The sequence below is a fragment of the Mobula hypostoma genome, chromosome 26 (assembly GCF_963921235.1).
Source record: "Mobula hypostoma chromosome 26, sMobHyp1.1, whole genome shotgun sequence".
In the NCBI taxonomy this organism is placed as follows: Eukaryota; Metazoa; Chordata; class Chondrichthyes; order Myliobatiformes; family Myliobatidae; genus Mobula; species Mobula hypostoma.
Window position 1 is genome coordinate 25386620 of NC_086122.1, and position 15862 is coordinate 25402481.

At 37.8% G+C, this 15862-nt stretch overlaps 1 protein-coding gene across 24 annotated transcripts in view; it reads left to right on the forward strand.

The window, feature by feature from the left end:
- macf1a (microtubule actin crosslinking factor 1a) overlaps window positions 1-15862 on the forward strand; it is a 599766-nt gene that overhangs the window by 301196 nt on the left and 282708 nt on the right. For all 24 annotated transcript variants that reach the window (XM_063033725.1, XM_063033724.1, XM_063033713.1 and 21 more), the window contains 8 exons: window positions 4030-4196; window positions 7418-7530; window positions 9244-9350; window positions 11224-11343; window positions 13003-13098; window positions 14183-14310; window positions 14821-14914; window positions 15014-15168. In XM_063033725.1, coding sequence (XP_062889795.1) covers window positions 4030-4196; window positions 7418-7530; window positions 9244-9350; window positions 11224-11343; window positions 13003-13098; window positions 14183-14310; window positions 14821-14914; window positions 15014-15168 — 980 coding nt within the window. The remainder of the gene's footprint in view (window positions 1-4029; window positions 4197-7417; window positions 7531-9243; window positions 9351-11223; window positions 11344-13002; window positions 13099-14182; window positions 14311-14820; window positions 14915-15013; window positions 15169-15862) is intronic.

Genomic DNA, 15862 nt, shown 5'->3' on the forward strand with positions numbered 1-15862 from the left:
GTCCGTCCCCTACATTGGAGAGACCCATTGTAACTGGTGGGGGGGGGGGTCTGCTTCCTCAAATAGCTTGGAACCATCAGCCACAAGCGGGACTTCCCGGTTACCAAACATTTTAATCCGAATCCCATTCCCATTCCCATTCTCATCCTGACATGTTGGTCCGTCGCTTCATCTTGTGCCAACATGTGTTCACCCTCCGGGTGGAGGAGCAACATTTGTATTCCATCTGGGTAGCCTCCAACCGGGTGGCATGAACATTGATTTCTCCTTCCAGAAAAAAATCCCTCCCCTTCCTCTTCTATTCCCCACTCTGGCCTCTTACCTTTTCTCACCTGCCTATATCCGTTCCCCCTGCATGCCCCCCTTCTTGCCTTTCTCCTATGATCCACTCTCCTCTCCTATCAGATTCCTTCTCCAGCCCTTGACCTTCCCCACCTACCTGGCTTCACCTATCTCCTTCCCCTCCCCCCCACTTTTTTTTATTCTGGCATCTTATTCCTTCCTTATTAGTCCTGAAGAAGGGTCTCGGCCTGAAACGTCGACTATCTATTCATTTCCAGAGATGCTACTTGACCTTCTGAGTTCCTCCAGCATTCTGTGTGTTCCTTTAAAACCTACTTCTTTGATCGAACTGCGTACAGAGACAAGTCCACATGTCTCCTTCAAAGCAGCAAAGAGGTTTGCATCTATAGGGAAAGAGTGAATAGATTTGGACTTTATTTACTGGCTTTCAATAGAATAGATGATATAATTAAATCACATTAGGGTTGATGTTAGTGAATTGTTTTTTCTGGGCTGGGCAGACTAGAGTGAGGAAACCTATCCTCAGGGATAAGAGATTATACACTTCAGATTTGAATGTGGTATTTGTTTTTGCTGAGATGGTTGTGAATCTCGCTTGTGTGAAAGAAACTTTAGTAATCCAGCGAAGTGATGGAGTGTGAAGATCAGCTGAGTAAAAGTTGGAGTAAAAGATCAGGCATGATCTTGGTGAATGTTGAAGGCCATTGCAGCTTACGTTGCTCTTTCGACGTTCAGGCTTTCCTGAAAGATGAGGAGAGTTGGAAATAGTTTTTACCAGAGCATTCTGTCTGATTCACTGCAAATTTACAAATTTGATAAATATGAAAAGGGGGAAATTACACCTCTGTAGGGAAAGAGCAGCAAAGTGGAATCAATTGCTTAACATATTCGGGCAAATATCCTTTGTGGCTTTACTAAACCTGTCTGAGACTTTGCTGGAGCTGACGTACCGTGCTAAGATTTATTTGGATAGACGAGAGCTGGGCTTCCCAACCTGGGGTTCACAGACCCCTGGCTTAATGGTATTGGTCCATGGCATAAAACAAGATTGGGAACCACTGGGCTAGAGGATGTACTTACTTGAACTCTGGTGTGTTTGAAGGTTGTAGATAGTAAGCACTGAGTTTTCATCATCTTGTGCTTGAATGAGTTAAGCAGTATTGGTCTTCTAGGTATGTGGCACTAAAAAGAAAATGACCATTTTTGGAATGTTAAAATCCTTGGGTAAATATTTTTGACAAAGTTAGTATTGTAAAGTTTAACAAAACTAAAAAGCTGTCGAATTAATTCAGTTCATGAAAGGACTGAATTACTTTGACAAGTTTTTTTTAGTTTTCTGTTAAACATTACTGTATTAAGGTTTAATAGTATCAGGTTTAAGACCATAACACAGAAGCAGAATTAGGCCATTCTGCCCATCAAGTCTGTTCCAACATTGATCAAGGCTGATTTATTTTTCCCTCTCAATCCTATTATCTGGCCTTCTCCCCATAATCTTTGACACCCTTACCAATCAATAATCTATCAACCTTTGCTTTAAATATGCCCAACAACTTGTTCAATGGTACAGTTGGGACATTAAGCTCAAATAGTAGAAATGGTGGTTTATCTGTCCTCATTTTGCCAATAAATCAAAAACTAACATCAATAATTTTGGCATATTGATTTTTCACTCTTTATGAGACCTTTCTAAATAAAGCTAGAACGTAGAGGTGAGTATATTATGGCAGTGATTGGTAAATCAATTCCCAGTGCATCATATTTCAATTAATTGCAATACACTTGATACTTAGTGAGCTTGATGGTACCTTGGGATCTGTTTTGCAGAATGTGAACACACTAGATCGCAATTAGCAAGTTGCCTCAAATATTTTACTGCATGTTAATAATACTCTTAGTTCTTTGTTTTACAGATAAGTTAAATTAATACTGATATCTAAGTGTTGTCCCTTAAGCCATTATTCTGAAATTTTAAAAATTAACTGCTTGGAAGTTCAAAGTAAATTTTATTATCAAAGTACCTATATGTCACCATATACAACTCTGAGATTCATTTTCTTGTGGGCGTTAATGCATAGAATAGTAAATATAACAGATCAATGAACGACCGTCAAACGAGGGCTTTCAACCAGAGTGCAGAATGCAGAACTGTGCAGATGCAAAAATATAAAATGATAATATAAATATATAAGCAATAAATATCGAGAACATAGGATGAAGAGTCCTTGAAAGTGAATCCATTGGTTGTGGGAACATATCAATGATGATAGGGCAAATAAAGTTGAGTGAAGTTAACTTTGTTCAAGAGCTTTATGGTTGCAGGCTAGTAACTTTCCCTAAACCTGGTGGTGAGAGTCCTCAGGCTCTTGTATCACCTTCCAGTGAGAGAGAGCATGTCCTGGGTGGTGGGGGTCACTGATGATGGAACTACATGATAATCTTTTTATAAATTAGTATTTGTGATACTTCCCAAACATCTACGTCACATTCTCAGTAAAAATCCATTTTTATATCTATCTTCAAATATTAGACAGAATTGACATTTTTAAATTAACAAATTTGCCCTTTTGTTTATTTATTGTATAAGCGTAATAATGGTATTTAATTTAAAACAAATACATTGTCAGTGTGCTAAGAATGTTAAGTGCAGATGTGCATCAAAATTCTAAATTTTGAAATGACTCCTGCACCTATTTTCTATGTTTCTATAGGGTTCTGAGTTGGATGATCAGCCATGATCATACTGAATGGCGGTGCAGGCTCGAAGGGCCGAATGGCCTACTCCTGCACCTATTTTCTATGTTTCTATGTTTCTAAAAACATAGCTGATCACTTTGTTGGAATGTTCACTACAACAGTCAAGACTGAGGGGGGAGATTTATGACCATGACATGGTTGCTTAGGCAGATAGTCAACTATCATTGTCTGCCACTATTTTGTTTTATCCATCAATTCAGTGAAAGGTTCTCCTCCTGTTCCAGTTCTAATCCTCGATTCTTCCTGAAGCAATGACTTGCCTTTTCCTTTCAGATGTTGACGAACCAACTTCATTCCTTGCCTTATACTTTATTGTTGCCAAACAATTGGTACTAGAACGTACGATCATCACAGCGATATTTGACTCTGCGCTTCACACTCCCTGGATTACAAATATTAAAAATAGTTAAAATTAGTAAATATTAAAAATTTAAATTATAAATCATAAATAGAAAAATGGGAAGTAAGGTAGTGCAAAAAAAAACCGAGAGACAGGTCTGGATATTTGGAGGGTACGGCCCAGATCCGGGTCAGGATCCGTTCAGCAGTCTTATCACAGTTGGAAAGAAGCTGTTCCCAAATCTGGCCGTACGAGTCTTCAAGCTCCTGAACCTTCTCCCGGAGATTGCCAACTTTAATCTCCAGTTTAAAAATGATCGACATAATTGTTTGGTTTGTTGTCTTAACAAATAAATCAAACAGCCTTGTTACTTTAGTTAAGGTTTCACTAATTTCAAGATGTAGAGGTCTGTATAATGGCAATAAATCCATTTGACTAATTGGCTCTCAGTAACCTAGACTAAGGGAAAAAATAGTTAATCTTTTGCATCTTTTGCACCTTTTGCAGTTTGGTCAAAGTAATTAATGTTGAGTCTGTGTATTGAATGGACATTAAAAAGTGTATATGCGCCAGACTTTTGGGTCTGCAGTGACTTGTGGTACCTACTTTTACAAACCTCCTTTTTGCAGATCTCAGAAATTTATGTGAGTGGAGAATCTGGTGACATGTCTGCTAAAGAGAAGCTGCTACTTTGGACACAGAAGTTGACAGAAGGCTATTCTGGGTTGAAGTGCTCCAATTTTACCTCCAGCTGGAGTGATGGAAAAGTATTTAATGCTATCATACATAAATACAGGTGAGCTATTACAATTAAGACAGTTTTAGTAGTAAATTTTCATTTGAATTACCATGCAATAGGTAGAGATTTATTAGAAAAACATGATCACGTTTAATTCCTTGAGGTTTCTGAGCTCATTCTGCCACTCATTTAGATAGTGGCTGATCTGACTTAACTGGACCTCAATGAAAATAAATGCCCGTGTCTAGTGTGTATGTGCAATAAAGTGTAAATTCTGTGTTATTTTCAAAGTTGCTTTAACTTCAATGTGGATTTGAGATTTTACAGACAACTTACACGTTTGCTCTTTAGACATTTGTGTTCCTTTTTGCGCCCTGTGGTGCATTGGGCAGGGCCTCAGCTGCTGCTTCAACATTTTTGTTAGCTCAACGCTCAAGGAAAGTGTGCTCAAGCAGCCGACCGGATTCGAACCGGGGACCACTTGCCTCGAAGTCTGGTGCTGATGCCATTACACCACTGGCCAGCTTTAGACGTTGACCGTACTGATGCTGTAGATTATACCTATTTACATTATGAGCCAGGTTGTAATAACTATAATCATTGAGATCCGGTTTTTCAGTTTAGCACCTGGCTATTCAAGTTTGCATTGATTCAGATGTTGGATGTGCGATTGATTTTGCCAAATGAACTGTTGGATCTCCATTTATATTCGATCCTTAGTGTTCTTCTGGGAGTCAGGAATGGCGAGCATCTTAATTCTAAGATATCAGTTTATTTTACAATAAAAACATATAAAGAGCTGAGAAACAATGCTGAAAGGTGAATGGATCTGAAGACAAAAGGAATAGAGAGGCCAAGATGGCACCTCTGAAAGATCCATCGCTTTTATAATAAGATGAGGAAAATGCCTTGGATATGAATAAACTAGTTAATAGGCTACGTAATTAAAACAATTACATCATGTGAGTGATGTGCAGATAATTAGCCAGTGAAAAGCGAGAAAGGTGATAAACTGTTAGTTTAGCTGCTATACTGCTTTCTGCCAGTGAGTAGGGATGAACCACCACATACTGTGGAAAAATATGAGTTTGTTAGAAAAATGTACAAATTTTATAAAAAGTATTATTAAAAAAACAGTGGTTTCCACAGAAGCTATGAACTGCAGGGAGCTATTGGTGGGCAAAAAGCAAAGTGTCTATTAGAATTCAATCCAAAGAAGCTTTCAATGCATGTGGACATGAGTTCAGTGGGGCAAGAGCAGGCAGAGACAATGGGCTTACCTAATACTCAAGGCAGAGGAGTACAGGGGTTTGGATCTGCGGAGAGCGTAGGGTGATCACGTTATGCTGAAAGGTGCTTTTCTCTGTCTGAGAGTTGTATGGAGAACTCTCTGCAATGGATTACCTGTTCCCTGACTTCTGCACTTGTGTCAGAGAGTAGCCGACACGTTTAGCCTCTTAATTTTCACCAGGCTGGGTTGCTATGAGCTACAAAACTGTTCATTTAAAAAGAGACGCTGACTGAATAGACAAAATGAGGGCAGATAGGTGGTTTTATTTAAATTTACTTTACCTTTGCTAATTTATAATGATTAAAAAATTTCTTCCAATTTAAGTATTTGTAAGGGTCTGATTTTCAATACACTTTAACTGTTTGATAAGATCTTTGACAGCTGGGTCTCCTAGCTGATTGGTCATGAAGTTAGGTCACATGGCAAGAGTGAAGCGAGTGCAAGCGGTGGGCCTGATCTACTATGATTGTTGGAACAGTGAGGAGGGCAGGAACACTGAGGAACCTTGGACTTAAGTTAATGGAGATGCCATAAAGTGGAAGGTGATAAGGTTCAATAAGATTTTTTTTCTTTATTAGCATATATGCAATAAAATAGCAAAGGAGTTATGCTGAAGCAGTATAAAGGGCTTGGCAGGATTCAATTTTTTATTGGTAAATGCTGATTTAACTTCATAGGCTCAAACAAAAAAGAATCCATCGTTAATTATTGAAAGTCTTTATTTCATCCATGCCAGTAACTAATAAAAACTTTGAATATTTGATTATTCAACCTTTGTTCAAATATATAAAATGCCCAGTCAAATGAATGCTGGATTATATCAAGGACGGTTTTGTTTTTTTAAATCTTTTTACAGATGGCTATATAAAATCTTTAATAGTATGTGGTCAGATGCTGCATGCCCTAATTTTGTACAATCTTGAAAATTTAAATGAAACAACTTTTGTTTAATCGTTTATCTGTTGAAGATTAAAAAAGGGATTTGTAATGATTATATATAAAATAAAAGTTAGACCATGGCTACAGTACTTTCACCAGGTTAGAGAAGAGATTTGCAGGATATTCCAGGACTGAGGTATTTTAGCAGTGGAAGAAGATAGGGTTGTATATTTCATTGAAGTGCATAAAATTATAAAGAGCCTAAATAGGGTGGATAGGAGAACTCCCATTTCCCAGAGAACAGATATCAGGAAACTGTGTGCATGGTTTTTAAAGTATGTGGCTGAAAAAATGAAACAGAGGTATAAGGAGAATTCTTTTTCAACAGGGAAGGTCATACAAGTGAGGAACTCACTCATGAAAGACATGTTGAGTCAGAAATGTAGAAAGAGCTCAAATGTGCACTTGAAGTGGTGTAACCACAAAAATCTCAAATCAGAGCTAGCAGTGGTTCAGGCCACATGTTTTTCCACAGCCAGCAAATGCATTTTGAGTTAAATAATAACCAGTTCTTTGTTTAAAGTACTGTATGTAAAGGCAAAGCAGTTTATCACAATCACAGGTTTATTTAGAAAACAGTGGCAAATTGCTTTGCATTTACATATTTTAAACATAGAAGAGTTTGCTATTTAATTCAAAATGCATTTTCTGGCTGTGGAAAAACGTGGCCTAACCCACTTCCAGCCCTGAGATGAGACTTTTGTGGTTACACCACTTCAAGTGCACATTTGAGCTCTTTCGACATTTCTGACTCAACATGTCTTTCATGAGTGAGTTCCTCACTTGCGTGACCCTCTGTGTTGATAAAGAATTCTCCTTGTATCTGTTTTGGGAGTAGGGGAAAAAGATGTGAATAATTTGTGGACCCATTTTGAAAACTTCAGTTTCCCGGTATAAAAACAATATTTTACTTTGTGGATGCAACTGCTGCTTAAATTTTGGATCTGATTTGCAGTTTTCGATATGCATCAAATCGATTGAAAGGCTTAATATGTTTTATACAATGAGCTTAGTGCATTGAAGCTCAGTTGGATGCTTTCCTTTACAGACCAGACCTCATAGATATGGAGAAAGTTTCAATTCAAAGCAATCAAGAGAATCTGGAACAAGCTTTTGCAGTTGCTGAAGCACTTGGTGTTACACGACTATTGGATCCAGAAGGTAAACCGCAAACAAGAGGACTATCTGTCCTCTACTTAATTTGGTAGATATTGGCCATCTATGCTTGATTTTTGACCAAAGGTTCAGTGCTTTATCTCTAAAGGAATCTTGAAGTAATTTTAGTATCTTTCTATTCAGTAATATTCGATGATTTTAGTAGTGACCCTTTTCAAAATCATTTCTTGCAAGGTTTAAGATTGTATTATAGCGCTTGTACAATTGAAGTCCATGGTCCCCAAGAGGAAAATATGCAATAATTGGTGCCCTGCAGTATCTCGTCAAAGGAAGATGACTGTGTCTGGAAGTCGGTCATCCCAGCCCCAACACATCGCTGTAGTGTTGGTACCTTGATTGTCACTGATGGAAATCCACCCTCAGGGCATTGTCCTTGGATCAACCACCTTCAACTGTTTCACCAATGACTCCCTTTTTTTTCCCCATTATATGTTCAGAAGTGGGAGTGTTTGCTGATAACTGCAACATTACATTTATGGCTCTGAAACAGTTTGTGTCTACAGAATTCAGGAATGGCTAGTAGGTGCCAAATGCCCTTCCTGCTGTAAAAGTCTCAGATAATGACTATTTGCATTTGAAGCCACCTGTCCTGCAGCAGCAAACTTTCCTCCATTCTTTCACGAGATGCCATGTAGTAATCTCTACTTTCTTAGATGTAGCCACCTCCTTTATCCTGAGGAACCTCCTGAAAAGGGGATGAAGAGACAGAAAAGGATATCATAGAAACAGGCAACACAGGAACGGAACCTTATGGCTCACTTTGTCCATGCCAACTGTAATCCCTGTCGACACTAATCCCATCTGTCCACATTTGACCCATTTCCCTCTACGCCTTTCCTATCCACTGTCATCTAAACATTGCTACAGTATCTGCCTCCACTAACTAACATTCAGCACATTCAGATTTCCTTTAAACTTCTCTCACCTTACACCTGCGTCCTTCGTTTTAAGTTCCACTGTCCTGGGAGAAAGCTTCTAACTAACCATCCTACCTGGGCTTCTCTATAATTTCCTAAACCCATCAGCCTCCAGCATTACAATGAGAGTAAATACACTTGATCCAATCTTTCCTTATAACCTTAGACCTCCATTCCAGATAACATCCTGGTGACTCTCTTCTGTACCTTCCCTATTGATATCTCATCCTTCCATGGGTGGCACCCAGAACTATAGCTCGTACTCTGAGTCTGGTCTAACCAGTATTTTACATAACTAGAACATGACACTTCAGCTCTTATACTCAGTATTTCACCATGACTCAAACTGACTAATCTGGCCAATTATATTCTAATCAATAATATATGTTACTTTTATTATCAGACTGTGTGTCTGTGTGTGTGTCGGGGCCTTCTTTCAACAGCAGTGTGCACTGCCTGTTTTCTCAAGTTAGAGAGAAATCTCTTTATGCAGTAATGATGAATCTCAGAAGTTCCCTACCCTTGAGAACTCTAATGGCTCAGCTATTCAAAACAAGATCAATTCATTTTTAAATATCAGGGCATTTAAAAAAAAAATGGAAATGTGGTCAGAAGGTGTTGAGGCCAAAGATCAACCATGTTCTTCTTGAAGGGCTGATGGCCTACTCCTGTTCTTACGTTCATTACTTGTAAAAATGTTTTGATACAAAACATGAATCTTTTGGATTTATGAAAAAAAATCACTTACGATATTTGTATTAACATAGACTTGTTTTTACAGATGTTGATGTTCCATCTCCCGATGAGAAGTCTGTGCTCACTTATGTCTCCTCTATTTATGAATCATTCCCCAAGGTCCCAGAAGGTGGTGAAGGTATTAGTGCAAATGTAAGGATTCACATTTTTATACTTTAGCATGGTTATATGTGTATGCTGAAGCAGTTTTGGGTATAGGTACCATGAGAGAGCTAGTGTTTCTCACAATGAGTCAGGGGTATATTCAGCTAGAATTTGTCACTTTATTGAAAAAAATATATAATTTACAATAGCTTTAAAACAGATATTTTCACTCTCACATTCCCAATTATTGGTACTTTATTAAAATCTGGAGTAGGCTCAGGAATAGATTCTCCAGTGTAATTGTTAGAGGACTGCAGGAAAGTACTCACTGCATTTAATGAGGACTGCAGTCATGAAATGCTGACAAGCATTGCTGAGAAAGTTTGGAATATCCATATTCATATTCACTCTAGTGGATGTCATACATCCCTGGACAGCAATGGGCAGTTATTAAAAACTGAAATATTTTTATTATGTACAATATTTATATGTTGGCCTGATGTATGTGTGATAGTTGAACTTATTTTATCAGCTGCTTATTAAAGTAAGTTTTTCTCAGAAGCCCAAACAAACTGTAATATATTCACTTACCCTATTTCCATCCAGAGCTTATGTGCATATGTATCTCCAATTCTCTATTCCATCTAAAAAATTATTTAATTTTAGACCTGAAGAAGGGTCTCGGCCCGAAACGTGGACTGTTTACTGTTTTCCATAGGTGCTGCCTGGCCTGCTGAGTTCCTCCAGTGTTCTGTGTGTGTTGCTTGGATTTCCAGCATCTGCAGATTTTCTTGTGTTTATAAAATTATTTAATTTAGTTTATTTTGCCCCTCAGTATATTTATTGTCTAAATATATCTATGTATATATATTTTGAATTCTTTTAAAATTAAATTTCATCTATCATTTGCTAACTATACTTTCTTTGACTCTGCTACTTTTTTCACTGTTAATTAATTTTCCATTTTCTGCCTCTTTCAAGAAATGAACTGTTTTTCTCATATCCACAAGATCATCACATTAAGAAGTCTCAGGAAGAGTCCTAATACTAGCCCAGGAGAATACCATTGCAGATTTTCCCCCCAGTCCAATAAACAACTTCACTTTTGTTCTCTGTTTTCTGTTAACCAGTGTCATATCCATGTTGCCACTGTCCCATTTAGCCTGTTTGCTTCCTTTGTGGGCAAGTGAATAAATGAATATGTGGTCATTTATGATATGATTTCTTGGCATTTGTTTTTAGGGTTCACTGAGCCTGGAGGTTAGGTCGCAAACATTTTGTCACCAATTGAGGTGACATACTCTGGTGGTGACTCGTTTGAGACCTAACCTCCAGGTTTGGCAAACAGCCGTTCAAAAAGCAGCCAACTCAAGCTACCAGCTTTCTTTTTCATTTCATGATTTCTGGATATTTATAAAGATGTGTATCAGCCATCCTACTATCATCAAACCTCGGTTCAATTTCATCAATTGCTGGGCAAGTTGTTGTGCAGTTTGCTTTTAACATAAAGAACTATGAATTTCTAGTCCGGAAATGTGTTAGCATTAAACATATGGTTTATGTGCAGCAGATTATTGCATTAATTTTGTAAAGTTGTTTTTCTTATATGTAATTTAGTAACAGAAGTTTCAAATAAAATCTAAAAATATATGGGGAAACCAAATATTAAGATTTGTTGCAGTTTTAGTTCTCCAGGGGACAAGACTCTATGCACTAGTTTTACAGGAAAATCGAATATGCTTAAGACAAACTTGACCTTTGTCTCAAAAGTTTTGAAACAGTTTTGTTTCAATGCTTAAGTACACCAGACTTCTTGTTATTGCATTTATGTTGTAACTAAACTGTTATCTTGGATATTGTGAATTTTTCAGTTGTTATTTAAACTTGTTTTTCTGATTATTGTTACTCTGTTACTATCCAGGAGGTTGACTCGAAATGGCAGGAATACCAGAATAAAATAAACTACCTCTTCCAGTGGATCAGGCAGCACATCACACTAATGTCTGATAAAGCTTTTCCACACAATCCTGTAGAACTTAAGGTGATCACTCTATATTATCTTGCTTTGTTATTTACAGCAAAATGAATAATCAAAGATCTTGTATTTAATCCTGGTAACAGTTTAGTGAAATTTTGGCTACATTTTCTTCTGATCGATTATCTGTAAATATAAAATTAATATTATGTCATTTACTCTTTCCAGCTTTCATACACACAACAAAGTTATTTATCTCCCAAGTTCATTCTTTCTGCAGCCAAGTGAATTAATGCCAATGAAATGATTTAGATTGGTGAATACAGGTCAGTCCTTCACCGGCAAAGTCCCCCCCACCACCAGTGAGCACAGTTACGTAGAGTGCTACCATAATAAAGCAGCATCCATCATCAAAGACCCTCACCATCCAGGCCATGCTCTCTTTTCACTTCTGCCATGCAGAAGCCTTAGGTCCCACACCACCAGGTTCAGGAGCAATTATTACCCTGCAATCAGCAGGCTCCTGAACCGACTTGAACTCTGAATTGATTCTACAACCTTCAAGCTCACTTTCACAGTCCCTTTACAGCTCAGGTTCACAATTTGACTTTTTATTTGCACAGTTTGTCATCTTTTGCACATTGATTGTTGGTCTGTCCTTGTATATCTATAGTTTTTTTGTAAATTCTACTGCATTTCTTCGTTTTTCCTGTAAATGTCTGCAAGAAAATAAATTTCAAGCCAGCATGTGGTAACACATACATACTTTGATATTAAATTTTACTCTGGATTTTAATTCGAGAATTTCCAGATATTGGAACCATAGTTGTAGATACGGGACCGAGGACTGAAGATTACAGCGCAGGGAGTTGCATCCTTTGGCCCTAGGGAGCCATAGTAGAGGAACTAAAGAAAATGTAATAGATTTAAACAGAACCATGGGCAAAAGTGCGTAGTCCCCTGAAAGTGGCAATGCAGGTAGACAGTGTGGAGAAGAAGGCACTGGGCGTGCATTCGTCATTGTACTGAGAACGAGAGCTAGGGCACCATGTTGCAACTGTACTTGATGTTAGTGGAACTGCACCTGGAGTATTGTGCACCATTCTGGTCACCTAGCTATAGAAAGGTTGTCATTCAGCTGGAACGGGTGCAGAAAAGATACACAACGATGATGCCAGAACTGCACGTCTTGAGTTATAAGGTGAGACTGAATAGACTGCAGGTTTTTTTTTCCCTCTGAAGTGTAGAGGTGACCTTAAAGAGGTTTATAAAATCATGAGGGACATAGGTAGGGTGAATGGCCAGGCCACAAACATTTTTTGCAGGGTAGGGAAGTCGTAACATTAGAGTGCTTGGAGTTAAGGTGAAGGAGGTGGGGAAGACGAGATTTAAAGGGGACCTGTGGAGCATCTTTGGATGCTGGGCTTATAGAACAAACTGTCAGAGGAACTGGTCAAGGAAGGTTCAATTACAATGATTAGAAAAACATTTTGGACAGGTACATAGATAGAAAATTTTTATTGGGATAATGGGTGAAATGCAGACAAATGGGACCAGCGCAGGTAGGCACCTTGTTAGCATTGATAAGTTGGGCTGAAAGGCCTGTTTCCATGCTGTATATCAATGACCTGTTTTATTCAACAAAATTTCATGTTTTATCATTTAATAAACAAGTGAAGACTTTGCTCCTTGGACTGAATGCCTCCTCTGTTTTCTTCCACGCAGGCACTTTATAATGAATATGTACATTTTAAAGAAACTGAATTACCAGCAAAAGAAGTAGAAAAGTCACAGATACAGCATTTATATAAATTGCTTGAGGTAAGACATTCAGTACTAGAAACTGATCTGAGTATAAATCAGGGGGCTGACTGAAGTAGAGAGTTTGATTCTCATTCATGGAACTGAATAAGTTGGGTAACGTCATTTGGGTAATGTTGTCAACCTGCCAGTTGGGGGAGCCAGAGGATGCATGAGTTGTGCGAGTGAGTAGTTCAGGTGGGAATGCGGATGAACTAAAGTCACGGCTAAAAGCTGGCTGTGAACTTAATGTGGATTATTGGCAGTCACCTGCTTCCTCTAACTCACAACAGCACAAAATAAGTATTTGAAGATTTTTCATAATGTATTTTAGAGGGCATAATCTATTGGCACCGAGGTTAAGGGATGAATTCTCCTCTATTAGAGTTTGCATTTCAATTTGTATATGTTTGGATTTTCCTGTATAGGTTCTTTATTGTGTACAAGGTGCAGGTCCACTTCAAGTTGTCATTAGCCACGTGCACAGCCTGTGCATATGAAAGACTATTTTGGGACTGGCAGAATAGATTTGCCAACTGCTGCATCTCTGCTGTGTTTGCGGCGATATCTGATTGAGTGAAATACCGTGGTTTACCTCTGCACTGACCATGGTTGGCCTAAGTTTGATTTAACTCTATTGCCAGGAGGTGTCGTTACTGTCTTGTGAACAGGAGCTGAACCTTGTTATAACCTGGGAAGGGTCATTGATTATATAAATGTAATGATATTGATAATACTGTATTGTATGATATTTGTATATTATATGAATATGATACTGTAATCAAATGAATATACTAGTCACTTATGTCATTGATTATATACATCAATTACTTCCAAATATTTCTCAGATCCTCTCAGTATATTAGCTTATCACTATTTTACTCCAACATTTTATCGAGATTTCCTGAACTAATAATTATTGCCAAATTTGAAGAACAAGGTGATGGTTTATAGCTGTCCCTTTAAGGACGTAGGGCCAGAAAGCAGGATACATAATCGTCATGTCTCCTGCATCTTGCAGATGTTCTGATCAACATAATTGAGGGTGAAGTTTTGGAATAAATCATATTGGATGTTTTTCTATACATACCTATTTTTCTCCTAGGTTTGGATCGAGTTTGGTCGAATTTTGCTTCCCCAAGGTTACCACCCCAATGATGTGGAAGAAGAATGGGGAAGACTGATCATTGAAATGCTAGATCGAGAGAAAGCCCTCCGACCTGCAGTAGAAAGGTTTGCTTTTGTATTTTAATGACTAGGTGGACATAATTGGCTAGAAAGACATTTTCACACTATTCTTGACTGAGTTAGCCATGGAAATATTTAACCTTCTATTAGTACTTTCAGCAAAGTCATTTCTTGATCATCATTAAATTCTGACCATCTTCCTTTAAAGTGAAAACTTAACTTAGTATTAGAAACGTTCACAGTATCAGTGACAAGCACAAAAGGAATTGGAGTGTTTAGAACGCAGATTTTTCAACAGTGAAATATACAATTGCAACAATGGATCATCTTGATAATTCATTTAAAGTTGCAAATATTCAAATCTGAAACAAATACATTTATATATGAAATTCAGAACATAACAGAGTATACAGAATGGGGCATCAGCATTTCTGAATACTATTAATACTGAAGAGCTTCCAAATTAACTTGTGAATCTTGCGCTACACCAGTAGTGAATTTCACGGCCCCTCCATAAATTGAAATAAATTTCTTCTGTTTTAAATTCTATTCAAGGCTGGAACTACTACTGCAGATTGCCAACAAAATCCAAAATGGAGCTTTAAACTGTGAGGAAAAGTTAACATTGGCCAAAAATACCCTGCAGGCTGTAAGTAAAGATATCAATTGCAAAGAGAGCTGGGGGTAATTCTGCCCAGCAATTAGTGGATTTATGTTGACATGTATGAAATTGAATTTCTTTTTTCAGGATAATGCTCATTTAGAATCAAGTCAGCAGTTTCAGTATGAAACAGAAGTGGTCATGTACCTAGAAGAGTGTGAACGAATAATACGACAGCTACAAATCGATGTACAGATTCTCCGAGATGAGAAGTACTATCAGGTGGAACAGATTGTTATGAGGTAAGAGTAAACATGTATTTCTTTTTGACACTGATATCCTCATTACTCCTGTATTGATGAGTATGCTTAATGTCACAAAATCAAGTAATTGTGAATTAACAGCTGGAACATTGAAACAGTCATGTCCATTCACTGGAATACAATTCAGTTTAGATCACCTGATTCCACATTTCAATATGGAACACAATTGTGATTGATGTCCTTCTAGACTTCATTCTTCATTGTAAAGAGCCATTGAATTAAAGCAAATTAATCATTTAACATAATGGTTATTTATTTACTATTATCCTCCTTCTTCCCAAAATATTCCTTTAGTACTATATATTTTCTGTAGCTCTTTTTACAAAAGAAGGTGTGAATTAGGAGCAAGAATAGGTCATTGGGTCTGTTCCACTATTCAGTAAGATGATGGTCACCTCGGATTCACATTCCCACATTGCAGATGGTTCTTTCCAAGCCTTTGCTTATCTGTTTTATCTAATACTGTCTTAAAAATATTCAAAAGCTCTGCTTCTGCTCTTTGAGAAAGAAAATTCACAAGCCTCATGACCCTTGGAAAGGACAGCTGAGAGTTAAATTTCTCCTCATTTGGCTTGTGGATGATCTCTTGCTTTTTAAATGGTGGCTCCTCGCTCTACCTTCTCCCACAAGAGGAAGCATCTTCTCCACAGCCACCCTGTCATGGTTTCTCAGG